Below are 16,745 nucleotides of genomic sequence, written 5' to 3' on the forward strand. Positions count from 1 at the left end.
TATATATAATATAATATTATATTAGTAACTATCTAAGGTCAAGTAATAGTTATCATTCATATCTAATATATCTGAATTCATACTTTTCTTACTTACAACAACTGTGGAGACTCCAAAGTTGTCAGTGCCCTCCCTAAATGTTTTCGCTTGTGAAAATGATACGTGTTATAATATATTAATAATTGAAGACATCGGTTAACTTATGCATGTCACTTAAGTTAACTTACTTTTCGTAGACATCGGATCGCGACTTCTGAATCAAGCTCCATTTTGTAGATCATATTATGCAAGATGGTTAGACGTTCCTCATCTATATCGATCCTAAGTAAGGTGTACTAGAACCTCGGGTTTATGTAAAAAGGTGTAGATAGAGTTTGTAATTTTTTTAAATAAAATTATATGAGTACAAGACCAGTCAAATTTTTAATAGTCTTGCTTACCTATTAGATGCAAGTTCTTATCCATTTGATAGTCCCACCACTACTCAATGATGTTGATATAGATTTGCCTTATCTGATACTTTGCCTTAAACCATTGGGCGCACGATCGCATCTAAACTTAAATAAATAAATACAAAATTTGGACCGAGAGTAGTCTTAAATTTTATTTTAACTTTTAAATTTTTTATCCAAAAATATATTTTTAATTTTAAATATTATAGATTTAACAAAAATTAAAAATTTTGGCCCCATATATCTACAACATATCATAATATTATGCCAAAATCAAAAATTTTAGTATAACCTATCTTTATTTTTCAATTTTCTTGATATTTTTTATATTGGAAAAAAAGAAGGAAAGAAATGAGATGGGGAAGAACTACCTTATCTTATTTTAGGTCAAATCCTTCTTTCATCGTCAAAATCATGGATTTTTTGGTGAAAGAGAGGCGGGAAGGTTTGAAAACGAAAGAGAAGAAAGGTCCGGCTCAGAAAGACTTCTCAAACCTCTCTATTATTGAAAGGGGGAGGGGTGGGACAGAGTAGCTCAGAGTTTGGTACAGGGTGAATTGGATAGTTCGGCCCTCTTTGGCGTACCATGCCCAGACCTTTGACCAGGTCAATCTCAGCGTCCAGTTTGTATAATTATAGGCCACAGTCCATGAAACCACCACCAAACAAATTCTGAACTAGCATCAGTTTGCTTAGGACTTACATTTTGTGTGTTGGAAAATGCAAACATACTGGTGTTGGTTTGCTTTTGATTTACCTTTTGTACTGTTAAATTGCATAGATATCCATTATGCAATTTCAATAGATACATGACAGTAGGAAGAAAAAGGGAGGAAAAAAAACTGGTAGAACAAGATTTCATAGAGGACACTTCAAAGACTCAAACTTCTTCAAGTTTATAAGATAACAAGAGTTCCCAGATGTATGAATATAAATAGCATAATTTGTATATCCAACCATGATTAGAGGCTGCTTGCTATCAGTTATAAGCAGATATAGCTAATGTCTTCCAGTATATAACAATTGAGGACGAACATACTAACAAATGTGCAAGGCATTAATAAAGCAAAATAACGTCTTCTAAGTCTGACCAAGTAATCAAACTCAGCGGTGATGTCTGCCAGTATATAACAATTATGCAAGACATTTATAAACAACAAAAATAACAGTGTTCTAGGTCCGACCAAGTAATCAAACTCAGAGTACAGATTGTAGCTGGGCTCGTAAAATTAATCTCAATTACCAGATTGACAACCATGTTTTACTATCTATAGAAGCACAGTCAGCTTTGCCATCTCCAGTCATTCTGCTGAACCTGTGCATCAACAAGCATTAAGAACCATTTAATACTATCATATGGATCCCAACAGATGACGGGAAAGAGTGGTAAGCTGGCCATAACCAATACAAGAGACTGCCCATCTGAAGTCACACAAAATAAGCTTTGTTAACAAAATAGAACAATCATCATACACTTCAAAGATGCGACTCACAACCAGCAAATTTTTTGTAAAAAAAAGAATGCTGATATTAGTTCCAAGAAATGAGAGTATAGGATTGTCAAGACAGTTCCAACTGTCTTAATTACTTGTACAGATACTAAATATAAGAATTACCAATTAAACCCAAAAAAGGAAGTTACATCCATTCAAACCTAGAACTTCATTTTCCAAAAAAATGATGAATGGGAATCGTCCACAGCATATCTCAAATGAGATGAAGCCTTATCCATCCCCCCATATGTAGCAATCCTGGTCCTCAACAGTGATAGTAGTTCCTTGTGCCGTGACTGTTTCTTCTTGAGCACACGAATATATGCGGACAATCCAAGCCATATAGTTTCTGTCTCTTTAGTAGAAGAACAGGATGGATATTGAAGCAAAGCCTCATGTCATACATCCGCTTCTTAATGAACTTGTACATATAACTGATGAATAGGTACCCAGATTATTAGCAAAACGAAAGTATGTTGAAATGCAAAAATGTGGCAAATAAATAAATAAATAAATAAATAAATAATAGTCTCAACAACCAGTTTTATGATTACCAGCATAACTATAAAATAAACTCGTGTTCTACAGATGAGAGAAAGGTGCAATTCGTGGCTACAAAGCTGAAGGGTCATGCTCTAATCTGGTGGCAACAATATCAGCGTAGCAAAGATCGAAGAGGAATCCAAGAGTCAATACCTGGGCTCAGATGAATTGAAGCTTGATGAGAAATTTCTTTCCTTGGATTATTCTCAAACTCTCTACCAAAAGTTCCATCAGTTGCATCAGCGTGTGGAGCAAGGTTCACCGGACCGATCGTACCGGCGAGCACCAGCACCGATACGGTTCCGATTCGGTATCGGCTTGGAACCGGTAGCCGAACCGGAGTCGCGCGCGCGGCCACGCACGCGCGGACATAAAAAAAAACAAAACAAAAAAATGCGACAAAAAAATGCGTCCGCGCGCGCCCGGGACGCGCGCCGACGCGTCAAATGCCACTCTGTGGCATTTAATGCCCCCACACGGGCGGGCACGGTGCCCCGCGCGGGGAACCGCGCTCGGGCGCGATTCCCTGCTGGGGAATCGCGTGCGGGCGCAGTTCCTACACGGGGAATCACGCGCGGGCGCGCGTTCTCCCGCTCGCGCGTCCGCGCATGTTTCCCAAAAAAAACAAAAAAAAAACATCCGCCGTGCGTCCGCGGACGCGTCAAATGCCACAGAAGTGGCATCTGTGGCATTAATGCCCCCACGCAGGCTGCCAGCCCGCCGTGGGCACGGTGCCCCACGCGGGGAACCGCGCTCGAGCGCGATTCCCTGCTGGGGAATCGCGTGCGGCCGCGGTTCCTGCGCGGGAATCGCGCGCGGCGCACGTTCTCTGCTCGCGCGTCCACGCACGTTCCTAAAAAAACAAAAAAAAAAATGCGTCCGCGCGAACGCGCGAACGCGTTAAATGCCAAAAGCCACTCTGTAGCATTAAGAGGAGCCGCGTGGGCGCTCTTCTCCGCGTGCGGGGCGCGCTGCCCGCAACGCCCACCAACGGGGAAAGAGTGGCCGGTACCGGCGGGAACCGGGCCGGTTCGCACCGGTCCAAGTACGGCAGCAATCGATTCCGACCCAGTTTGGGTTGGAACAGTTTTATAACGCTGTAACCGTACCGATGCCCGTCGGCACCGGTTCGGTACAGGCTAAACTGACCGGTTCCAATCGGTTCAGCATACCTTGGTGTGGAACAATCTGTTGGTGATTATAACAGAGCAATTCTACAAGCTTATGGTCGTGTGAACTTACAAGAATCTGATGATCAATTGGTGGCCAGATATGTTAGTGGACTGAAATATAATCTCAAAGGCGAGCTGAATGATGCATTCGCTTCATTCTCTGGAGGAAGCATATCAAAAGGCATTGAAGGCAGAAGAGAATAAAATGGAGTTCATACCGAAAAGGTGGAAAGCTCAAAAGGGGTGAAAAAGAAGGTAAGAAGTTGGCTCCTATCTCTGAAAACAAACCAACATCAGGGTGGAGAGGAGTAAGGAGAGTGGGTAGTTTCATTCATCTTCGAACAAATATTTTTGGTGTGGGTGAATCTGGGCATAGATCCTATGAATGTCCAAAGAAGAAAGCTGAATTGCATCTCGTGGAAGAAGAAGATGAAGAGCCAATTTATGATGAAGAACCAGAGGCTGATTTAATAAAGAATATTGGTGAAGGTGATTGTGATGCGGAAAGTCTTGTAATCCGGCAAGTGCTGACTATTCAAGTAGACTGATAGATGGTCGAGGCATAACACTTTTCGAACCTATTGTCTTTCTTATGGAAAGAAGTGCATCTTGATGATTGATTCGGAAAGTTGTGAGAACATGGTGTCAAAAGTAGTGATAGAAAAGCTGAAAGCTTTCTTGTTGAAACACCATTCAAAGCCTTACAAGTTTTTCTGGTTCAAAAAGGGTGGAGAAATCATGGTGACTCAGAGATGCAAAGTTAAGTTTGCTAGTGGCAAGTATGAAGATGAAATTATTTTGATGTGCTGCCCATGGATGCCTGTCATTTGCTTCTTCGCAGACCATGGCAGTTTGATAGGAATGCTTATCATAATGGGAGAAGAACACTTACACTATTATCCATAACAAAGTGAAGTATGTTTTGACCCCTATGAAAGACATTCTAAATAGTGTGCCTTCTTCAAACCAGATCAGCTTATTATCTACAAGGATTTGAAGAGTCCTACAAAAAAGATGGTATTGTTTATCCTAGTTGCTGCAGAAAAAAAGTGAAAGAACTTGAAACAGAATCCGGACGAAGTTCGAGGCTATTGGATAGATTCAAAGGCTTAGCTCCTACTGACCTTCTTGTTGGTTTACCACCACTTCGAGACATTCAGCATCGAATTGATTCATTCCAGGTGATATTCTTCCGAATTTGCCTCATTATAGAATGTCTCCTAATGAGCCATGCTGAAATTACAAAGGCAAATCATTGATTTATTGCAAAAGGGATTGATTAGAGAGTCACTTAGTCTGTGTTCCCTGCCTTTTAACTCCTAAGAAAGATAAAACATGGAGAATGTGTGTTGATAGTAGAAGCTATAAACAAGATACAATCAAGTAAGATTTTTCGTCCCTAGACTTGATGATATGCTGGATGAGTTGGCTGGTGCAAAGATGTTTTCTAAAATTGATTTACGGAGTGGTTATCACCAAATCCGAATTAGAAAAGGTGATGAGTGGAAAACAGCCTTTAAAACCAAAGATGGTTTGTATGAGTGGCTGGTTATGCCATTTGGATTATCAAATGCCCCCAGCACTTTCATGAGGCTTATGACTCAAGTTTTGAAGAACTTCATGGGAAAAGTATGTTGTAGTGTATTTTGATGACATCCTGGTTTATAGCAAGGATAGTGTACATCATGTGAATCACCTATCCAATGTTTTCAAAGTGCTCCATGAAAACCAGTTGTATGTGAATCTGAAGAAGTGCTCTTTCATGACTAATAAAGTTGTATTTCTAGGCTATGTTGTTAGTGCAGATGGCATGAAGATGGATGACGAGAAGGGTAAAAAAGGCTATTCTTGATTGGCCTACGCCTAGAAATCTAACTAACGTGAGAAGCTTTAATGGTTTGGCATCATTCTAAGGAGATTCATCTGATACTTCAGTACCATTGCTGCTCCAATGATGGGACGTTCTAAAGTAAGAAGACAATCTTCAAATGGGCCAATGAGGCCGGAAAGAAAGTTTCCAAGAGTTGAAAGTCTAAACTTGTTGAACGCACGGGTTCCTGACCATACTAGGATTTCAGCTAAGCCATTTCCAAGTGCGAGTGTGATGCGTCCAAAGTTGTATATGAGCTGTCTCTTGCATAGGGGAATAGCTCTGTTACTTATTTTAGTGAGACAATTCCAGTAAATGCAAAGCTGAAATATTCCAACCTATGACAAGAACTCATATGCAATTGTTCAAGTGGCCTCGCCTTCGGCATTGGGAACATTATCTTATTGGTGTGCGAATTTTTGTTGGCCTTATTGCCGGACCATTGAGCTTTGAGATTCTTGAATGGCCAAAGAAGCTGGAATTCTCGCCATGCTGGTTGAGTATCATACCTTGAGAAGTTTTCTTTTGTTCTATCTACACCATAAAGCCGGTTCATCAAACAAAGTTGTTGATGCTTTGAGTCGACAGCATAGTTTGTTGATAACACTCTCTTATGAAATTACTGGCTTTGATCTCTTACCAGATTATTATGTTGCAGATCCATTCTTTAAAAGGATGTTGCAGAATTTGAATAATGAGAAGAGTAAACACTATTTGCTGATCAATGGCTATTTATTCCAAGACAATCAACTTTGTTTGCCAGAGGGATCTTGGAGATTATTTGTTATTGCAGAATTACATGCTGGCGGACTTGGTGGATATTTTGGAAGAGACAAGACTGAAGCTCTTGTGAAGCTGCGATACTTTGGCCTACCCTGAAGCGTGATATTTCTCGGTTTGTGCAAAATTGTCTTGTATGTCAAAAGGCCAAAGGGGGAGTCCAAAATACTTGTTATTATCAGCCCTTACCAATCCCTAATGCTCCTTGGGAAGACATATTAATGGACTTTGTTCTTCGTTTGCCTAGACACAGCATGGGTTTGATTGCATTTTTGAGGTGGTGGATCGATTCTCTAAGACGGCTCACTTTATAGCATGTAAGAGCTCTACTGATGCATCTCACATGGCTACTTTGTTTTTCAGAGAACGGTGTTCCAAAGTCCATAACTTGATATCATGATGTAAAGTTTGTTGGTCACTTCTGGAGGATGCTGTGGAAACTTTTGGGAACTCGATTGCAATTCTCCAGTGCTTACTATCCTCAGACTGCGGACAAACTGAAGTAGTGAATAGATCCCTGGGGAACTTGCTGAGAAGCTTAGTGGGAGAGCACCCAAAGAAGTGGGGAATTTGTCATTCCTCAAGCTAAATTGCTTATAATAGTTCAGCCAGTCGATCAACGAAGAAGCCTCCATTCGAAGTTGTCTATGGCAGAAATCCAAGTCATGTTCTTGATCTCTTGCCACTACCAAATCAAACAAGAGTGAGTATGGAAGCTGAATAGTTTGCTGAGCACATAAAGGAGGTCCATAAACAAGTTCGACATCAACTGCAGCAATCTACTCAAATGTACAAGTCACAAGGTGATGTTCATCGAAAGAAGTTAGAGTTCAAGAAAGGAGATTTGGTCATAGTATATTGAGGAAGGAAAGATTTTCTATAAGTACTTATAATAAGCTGAAACAGAGAAAGTTTGGACCTTATCGGATTTTGAAGAAGTTGGGTCCAAATGCCTACTGAATTGAACTGCCTGAAGGATTTTCAACCAGTCCTACCTTCAACATATGTGATCTTTATCCTTATTATGGAGATAAGGAGAAGATTGTGTTTCAACCGAAAGACTTCGAGTGTCGCCTCTCTAATCCTCCGCATGAGTCTGTTGATGTTTTGAATGTACGTTCTATCACGACTCGGCATAGCACTTATACACAATACTTGGTCCATTAGCAAGGAAAGCCAAATTCTGTGGATGCATGGATTTCAAGTGAGGAGCTCAAGAAACTGGATCATCTGCTTTGGGAAGACCTGAATTCCAACTCGAAGGCGAGTTCTTTTCAAGCTAGGAAGAATGATGCAGGAGCAGCAAGGGTCGACTCATTGCTTTCAAGAGTCGACTCATGTGTAGCGGGGGTTAACTCATTTCTTTCAAGAGTCGACTCATGTGTAGTAAGGTTGACTCATTGCTTTCATGAGTCGATTCGTATTTAGTGAGTCGTCCTTTGATCCTGGCAGCATGACAAAGTTGGTTTTAAATTAATTCTGGAACAATATATGGTTAATCAGCTAGCATGCCATATACCATTGGAAAGCTCTACGCCTCTAGTTTCCATGCACCTGATCTCGTGCCATTTGAAAATTCCTAGAGAAAGTTATGGCATTTTTACTACAGCACGTCTGGACTAGCAGCGCCCAGCGAAGTGCATTTAATTTGGTCTTTTTTCCAGCACATAGTTTCATTTCTCTAAGTGTCTTTTGGTATTTCTAAATATTGGAACATGTAACAAGACTCCCATCAATGTGTTTCAGCACTGTTTTGTCTTACCTATGCTTGGAGGGATGTTCCAAGATAGCATAAAACTGGTACATGAATGAAATGAAAAACAGAGTTGTTATTTTCAGAATTTCTTTCCAGCAAGCCTTTCTTGCTTTTGTGAGTTGAGTGGCATCCTCCTACCAATCAAGCGCGTGGCTTTGGTCGCATCGAGTGGCATCTGCAATTAGTAGCGTCGAGTGGCATCCGCTACCCCTGGTTGAGTGGCATCCCAAGATCATCTTTTTCCTTGGTTGAATCATTTTGGTTTGGCAAAGACTTGCAGGTTTCAGCCTGCATCACTCTCCCTCTCTCTTCCTCCCTTCTTTTCTCCCTCTCCCCCTCCCTCTCCTTATTTTTGGTATAATCCGGAGTAATACAATACGGACCCATACCATACCAAAACCTATCACCAGCTAGTACAACCTTTGCTGCTAGTTCCGCAAGCCTTCTTACAAATAACTCTTCAAAATCATATTTGAAATATTGATTTAGAAAATGATTTGCATATGACTGTAAGGAATTAGATGTATAATTTTGATTATAAATATTATATTTGTTAAATAAGTTATTTTGTATTGTGCATCCATAAATTGTTCAAAGTTTTTATTGTTATACTTGCTGATCCTCTTTGATTATGGTTATTGGTTCTTACTAGGCTTTTAGCTCACTCTTCTTCTGTCTCTTTTTCAAAGCCTGAGGCGTAGGAAGGGATAGATAGAGTTGGACAATGAGCTTAGAACAAGGTCCGAGACTTGTTGGCCAACCTAACATTTATAATTTCATTTAAATCCCTCCTTTATGCGTTGGTTTTGTAGAACTAATTAGACCTTTAAAAAAAATTTGTAGTTATATTGACAAAATTATAGTTTTACCTTGATGTTTAACTTGTCGTTATTTAGTGAATATTGGAAATGGTTATCCTGCCTGTGTTATTGAACTTATTGTTAGTTTGGTTGTATTATGATGTTTGATAGGTTGTCACCTTTGCATGCTCGTGGGCCAGCCCTATATGTATGCGGCGAGCCTGTTGCATCCTCCAGGTGTGCTTTTGGTCAGAGGCATGACAATGACTTTCTTTTCTTTAAATTCATTTAGCCAAAAGATATAGCCAACAATTGTTAGATCAGCTTGTTGGCACCTCTCTTAAAGGCTTGCCCTTGGGGAGAGATCCAGGTTCCAAACCTAGAGGTGGCACATTACCACCATGTTGATTAAAAAAGGAAAAAACAAAAGAAATAAATAACGAATGATAAGAAGCATATAATAACTAAGATTGCATCATTTGCCTCTTTGCAATCATTCTCTTAAAGATCACATAACATCATAGCCATGACACTAGCTAGGAATAGTGAGAAACAACAGAACTTGAGGAATCCCCATCTCCACTGAGCATCATGTCGCCTCAAAAAATTGTTATACCCCGATGAATTTCCCAACCTCTGGTTTACAAAACTCATGAGGTGTGTGCAATTAAAGGTGTGGGATCATTATGCAGGTCTCCATCCAAATGTTGGCTACATATTATGATCAAAACATCTAGTAGAGTTTGGATCATCTCCAATTCAGCACTGAACTGGAGATGTACAGTCTTCCAATCACATCCATCCATCTACAACATGATAGCCGTGATTGCCTGGATTCCATATGGTACATGGGACATTGCACTGCATGCACCATGTGAGGCCCATGCAATTGACTGTCATGCAATACACAGATGGTTGTGACTGCAAAACTGGACTTCTCCAGTTCATCCACAAAGTGGAGAGGATCCTGATTCTCTATGGTGTTCAGTCATTTTCAGTTATCCCACATTAAACATGCCAAACAGCAGGACCTTCTAAGGAAAAAATTCAAATGGCAGATTTCGAGATTGCTGACAGTTTTTTTTTTCAAGTTGGCTTTTGCATCGTGTTGATCATTTCTTGTAGTGATGAGATTAAATTGCTAGAGGTGGTGATGGGATCCATACCTGAAAGACCACTCAAGTATCTTGAGAAGGTAACTTGCACTAGGATTGATTATGTCCGAAATGCTACAAATATAGCAGTGGAACTTCATTGCACCAAGTAAGAAGGCCTGATATGCATTCAATCTGACAATGGCAGGCGAATTGATGTTGGAGTCGTACAGTATAGGATGGCACTTTATCCGCACATGATCACACAACTTGGCTTTCAGATGATGCATTGGTTTAGCACATGCATTAACTGTAATAGTGGAGCTTATAGTAGTTCTGCAGTACCTATAACACAGTTTTCAAGATTGGTTAAATCTGATAAATGAAACACATGAAATGTTTGAAACAAATTTGCAAAAGGTCCCGGTGACAAGTTGAGTAACAGAAGGGCATATATGACAGATTTACCTTGTGTAATCTGCTTGAATTTCCAGAGTGCGACAGTTGATAAGCAAGCCACTCCAGGGAAGAAATGATATACCATCTTCACCAGTATACACCCTGTTTACCAGATGCCTGTTTTGTCCCAAATCAAAATTCACCCCAAATTTGTTATCATTCATGTAGCAGTTGTATTCTCTGAACCCTCTTCTCAGCCTGTAGAAGAAATTGCTTGCCTGCTCCTTCGAGGTAGATATAAAAAGAATATCATCAGTGAACCTCAACAAAAGATGGTCTAGCAGCAAAGATGAATTCTCATTGTTTGCTCCAGCGACACAAACATTTGCTGCAAGATTTATGGCGCCAATGCCTCTTATCTATAACCATACCACACTCTTTGCCCAAATCATTTGTACAAGATTGCCCTAAAAAGGTTGCATCATCTTTGACAGGTTTTATGCCATGAAATAATTTTTCATCAACCATATATTTACCATTCAACAGCCTGTGTGCCTTTTCAAGATATGGAAAAATCACGTTCCTTTCCATGTGACCATAGTAAAATGAACAAAGAAGGGAAGATAACAAACTTCCCTGAGATATGCCAACCTTTTGTAAATAAAAATTCCGCCCAACTTGCAACACATTGCGCTTCAAATGTTCACCAAGAAGACTACAAACTCCTTTTTCTTGATCCTTTTATATGTCCCCTAAAATTATCCAGCCAACAAAATATCTCAGATGTAATGAACTTCTTCATCAACAAAAGAAAATGAGTAATTGAGATTATGCAGTACTTGTCATCAGTTGCACGCAGGTATTTCCAATAAGCAATATATTGCATATCAGGTAAAATTATAGGCCTTTTGAAAATTGGTAAGACAATTAATAACACTCAACTAAGGCAAAGGCCAGTAAGAAGACAGGAGGGCATGCGTGTGCTCTTGGATATACCTGTATTTTTATTTTTCTTTAACAGAGCAATGACTCCAGTATAAATATCAATTATATATATATAATTGATATAAAAAGCACGAGAGAAAATTATTCACATGATCATGTATGATGATACTGCAGATATTTTTTTATGATTTTGGACAATAACGATAACTGTCTTAAAATTTGAATACAAGTTTCTTTTGACATTATTTGCTTGAGAGTACTGTAGACAAAAATCAAAAGACGTATTCAAAAAATACCTGATCAATGAAAATGTTGTTGGATGATGACAACCGAATGGAAGTCTCAGAATTTGAGCAACCATTTTCCTTGGTACAAAAATCAGAAGATACTTGGTCATAAAGGGTCCTTATGGACGACTTCTTGCAAACAACCCGTGCCTGTTTTCTCAGTATGTATTCATCATTTCTTATAACACCTCTCATTATACGAATTAGCATATCCAGATCAATGGAGTCGAATGCCTTCAGTACATCAGCAACAACAATGAATACCTCAGGCATCCTTGTTGATCTATTTTTCACTTTACAAAGAAATTGATGTACTTTCTGGTAGACATCATTGTAATCAAACACAGAAGATCCTATTAACTGTGGATGTTCAACCTTTATTATTCTCAGGATCGCATGCAGTTCACGTAGAGCAGAATTCACAGACTTGTAATGAACAGGCCTACTCCTACCGCTCATCTGTTTGCAATGCATTCCTGCTCTTTCCTCCATTGCAGTAAGTTTTAACGAAGATCCATGATTACGAAGCCTTACCTTAGATGGTGCTCTAAGGTTTGCTAAAGGCCGGACACTAATCCCTTTCGGAACATATCTAACCTTTGAAAAACCAAAAGATCTTCCTCTCATTATATGTTCGAAGGTTGCAGGATCAAGTAGGCTGTAGTTCTGGTCATTCAAGTGATTAGTGGATCTTTCAGTTAATATTCTCCACACTGGCTTTGGATAATAAAATACATCATTCTTTCTGGACTCTCTTTCTGTTACGTAAAAGTTGGCAGCAATTATGGGTACCACCATATAAGAAAAGAACCAATGAATCCATCTAAGGAAGAAATTGTTGTGAAGTATCATTATATCACTGGGTTTTCTGATCTCTTTCCATAGGCTTTCACTATTACCAAATCTGAATTCGGCCTTATTATTGCAGCAGTGAGAGTCTCTAACTTTTGATAAAAATGGATAGCATGAAGTTTTCAGTCCATGAATGCATTGTTTCAGCTGAAAGTTTTCAAATCTATGCAAGCTGATAAACTTTGAAATATTTTTCCGTAAGGATCTCCAAGTTGAAGAATTTCCAAGCAGAAATGGAGGAACTATGCTCCGTGCAACAGCCCACACAAAGGAAACCACTTCCTGATGTCTACAATAAGATTCAATTGGATCAAACTTTAGATCAAAAACTTTCGGCAAATGTTCACAAGGCCGCTCTTTTGCTCAGAATTTTCATGATGCATAACGCTTGATGGGCATTGCAACCTAGAGTAGATTTCCTTGAACATCTTCAGCGACGAAAATGTTCCTTTTCCCACCTGCTTGTGAAAGTTCAGGAAAAAATTTCACAACTATTAAATATTGATCTTTTCTGTTAGTAGCCAACCAGAAAATTGTAAATCACAAGGTAAGAAACTAGCATGGAGGCAATAGAGTAGCATATTATATAGCTCAATCATATGAATTATCAACATGCCCAGCAACCTTTTTCCATCATTAATTAAGTTCCGACCAGAAGAAGATGAGCAAAGATGATGATAGGCTAGTAATTCTTTTAATGTTCTAGAAGCTTGTGGGCAGTAAACTGGTGGGAATGGCCTCTTGGGGCTGACTGATGCTTAGGTGTTAGGCAAACGCCCAGAGGTCAAGGCAGCCCAAAACCAATAAATTCATAAAAATATATTTAAAAAGAGAAATTTAATAACATAAAATTGGAACACATCAAATAACATATAGTTAGTCAATGAAATACCAACTTGGCAACAATAAATGATTAATAAATTGATCCCACCCTCCATTCATACTCAAACGTGACAGAAAACATTGACATTTGCACCAAAGCAGCTGCTAGATAACACTATTTAGGTGGCCAAGATGGCAATTTTCTGAACGTTGTTAATATTTTGATAAGGTACTTCAGATGACAATGAGGGGGAAAAATCTTTTAACAACTCACAACTTCTATACAAACTAACACTTGACCAAAGAAAAAGAGGAGGAAAGAAATAAACTGGACTAGATTAGATGAAGCTATTATAGGAATTGATTTCAGATTAATATAAAAAGGTATCAAAAAGCCATGTCACAATGTCCATCTTCCTTTTAGATATACATTTGTTTTTAGTACCCAGCATACATATACAATGGCATAGACGAGGACAGCCCATCAACTGGATCTAGGATACATGCGCCCAGACTCCCTAGTTCACCATTGCTTTTGTAAACAATTTCATGTCCATGAAAAGGGAAACGATCCCTAAGTACCACCTAATTGTTTCCATTTGATTTTTCTTTGGGATTCTACACTTTTTGACCCATTGTTGCAATCCACAAACCATTCCCCAGCAAGGTCATTCTGCTGTAATTTCTGTGCTCAAACCATATGATACAGATTCTACAATTACTTTTATAAGCAGCAACAAGAAAAAGAAAATATCAGCAAAAAAGACAAAGGGGTGAAAGAATAAAGCCAAAAAATCAAAAGTACATCTAAAGACAAGGAAATGAATTTGCTTTATTCATGAAAGAAACATCAGTGATTATGTTCCCCGTATTTACCATGTGTCTCCCTTCACTTTAGTTTACCGTATACTATAAATTTAACTTTCTGTACCCCTCATTGCATAACCATCTACCATGTGATGAAGTAAAGAACCTAACCAAGCTCTTAAATGGTTTACTCTTAATTTATACTCCACTAGTGCAACTAATAACAACCAGAGCCATCAAGCTTGTCACAACCATTTAGGAGGCCAGCTTTGTGAAACCCTTCATGCTTACCATCTTTATTAAGGAAACTTATAAAGTGATTGAGATCTTTTCCAAAAATTTTTAATTCTTGTTAGTTTAGATCTTCCTCAGCCTCTCGCCACAAATTCAGGCACCTTCAAAAATTGCAACTTCCTCATGTATTTTGTTCTTGTCTAACTACATCAGCAAATTCTCCATCACTCTGTCCTCAGTTGCTGCCACTGCTATGTCCCTCCATTGTTTTTCCTGTATCCTTGTTTGACCATATACCAATTTCAACACTCATTTCTACCCCCTCCATCATTGTTACTAGGACTTATTTGCCAGCATTATATTTTTCTTATGAATTTTTAAATCATCAAGGTTTAAGTTGGTCGTGTAGCAAACCAAACACACCACCACAATTTGGTGTCAGGTAGAAAAGTGGAGGGTTTATGTTAATAACTCATTGTAGAGAGAAGTGAAGTAATTAAGCCCCTGTAGTACTGGCATCCCGAGATTTATTTCATTGCACTGACTTCAAAACATGCATCTCAACATGCTGTCAATTGCATATCATTGTGAGGCAGGTTTATACTTTCATCTTCTTTGATCTGCCATTCCAATTTATTAGTCGGTCAACTTAATTTCAAGAAAACTCCTCATCAAGGCTGTCTTCATACACTATACATGAAAAACTATATCGAACAGCAAAAGTTGCCTAGTTGGATTATTCTAGAGGATCATTCAGATTTAAACAAACTGGAAACCTACAGTTAGAGGTCGAGAGGGACCAGAAAGAGAGAGAGAGAGAGAGAGAGAGAGAGAGAGAGAGTCCTGATATAACAAAGAATGATACGAGAGGAAGCAGAAACTGCATGCTGGTTTTCTTCAAGTGTTAACCTCTATTCATTTAGCGATCGGTTTATTACTTATTAGAGCAAAAATGATGAATTCATACCCAAAAATGACAACAGGGAAATTGATGTTAACCTTCAAACATAAAATTAGGCCTCGTTAAAGCACATACAGAATAATGTAGTAATGCTACAAAATGGTAACATATTGCACAAACATGATTACCAGTAAGTAAGACATATTCGATCTGCATAACTCAAAAAAATCAGGACATTTAATTGCTAACACATCGGTCCATCATGTATTTTAACAATCCCCAACAGGTTGTCAGTTGATATGTTTGTGATTTAGCTCGAAAAGTGGCTCATTAAGTTTTGCTTTTCTTGGGCCTTAGCAAACATGTCCTCAGCAAACATGTCCTCAGCTCACCTAAGATGAGATGATGTGTGCAGTGCAGAATTACATGTTATCAATCTTGCAAAGAACGAAATAATGTTACACTCTAATATATTCTTAACGGAATAGCGCTTTCTACTTTTCTTGCTATTGACAACTACCATATTTGTTTCGAGCATAATGGTGGGAGTGCTACCTGAGTCAAACTCAGAACCTCCACTTAGCAAAATTGCTGAGGAGGGTAGTTCCAACCAGCATACTGAAGCCCCACAGCCTCTATTAACATATACTTCAAGAAATATAATTTAGTAACACAAGCTGAACATGCAACTTGACTGATGTAAAGCACTTCATATTATAGAATGCTCTTTTGACCTATCATATTTCAACTATTTTCAGCCAAGAAGCCTGTAATATAAAGCGAGATTCAACTTCTACGGGAATTATATATATATCCCTTCTTGAAGAACCTTGGGAACCAAAAAATTATTTGCTTGTATAATTAGCATGCATGATCTCAGGACATTAACTAACACTATCCACAATCAAAATCAATATGAGATGAAAAAGTATCAAATAGATTAGTTCACCAACAAATAGAATATATTTTCCGAGGACTTGTAAACCTTATCCTTGACCCAAGCTTGTGACTGGAAGCCACCTAGGAGCCTAGATGGTCTCGCATATCCACTTGGACCCACCCGCCTATACACCTCGCTTTTCAAAGCCTTTAGGTGAGGCATCTGCTCAAGCACCTAGATAGGCACCTGAATGCCAAGGGCCCTCCTTTGCCCCAGTGGGTGCCTATTCATGGATTTATTTAAGATTCCCTCTTTTTTTTTTGGTACATGAAGATTCCCTCTTGATGCAAAAAGTATCTAGGAGAAAAAAGTCAAGCTATTTATAATGTCTTTCCATGTATACTAATTGATGCTTGAACATGTAATGTTTCTAAAATGTCTTCTTTAAATTACTTAATACAAAAACTATGAAGACTAAGGTGATTAAATTAAAGATTTTATTATCACATAACTAAAGTAGTTGACAACATTACAGTTTATCAACGATGTTATTTGATGTGCTTTTTTACAAACTATAGGTGATTCTATATACGAAAATATGTAATTCTATCAATTTTGAGGAACACTATTCAGGCGTTTGCCTAGCTTCCAATGCATA

General features: G+C 38.7%; 1 protein-coding gene across 1 annotated transcript; it reads right to left on the reverse strand.

The window, feature by feature from the left end:
* Positions 1-1,963: 1,963 nt before the first annotated feature.
* LOC120109720 (telomerase reverse transcriptase-like) lies at positions 1,964-12,799 on the reverse strand (the record flags this gene model as incomplete). The annotated part of the gene is given in 7 exon segments (XM_039123435.1): positions 1,964-2,297; positions 2,300-2,379; positions 10,033-10,305; positions 10,429-10,755; positions 10,757-11,078; positions 11,081-11,111; positions 11,601-12,799. Coding segments are annotated over 7 exon segments (2,423 nt in total), but the record flags the coding sequence as incomplete, so codon positions are not given.
* Between the last annotated feature and the right edge of the window lie 3,946 nt (positions 12,800-16,745).

The sequence above is a fragment of the Phoenix dactylifera genome, unplaced genomic scaffold (genome assembly GCF_009389715.1).
Source record: "Phoenix dactylifera cultivar Barhee BC4 unplaced genomic scaffold, palm_55x_up_171113_PBpolish2nd_filt_p 002606F, whole genome shotgun sequence".
Classification (NCBI taxonomy): Eukaryota; Viridiplantae; Streptophyta; class Magnoliopsida; order Arecales; family Arecaceae; genus Phoenix; species Phoenix dactylifera.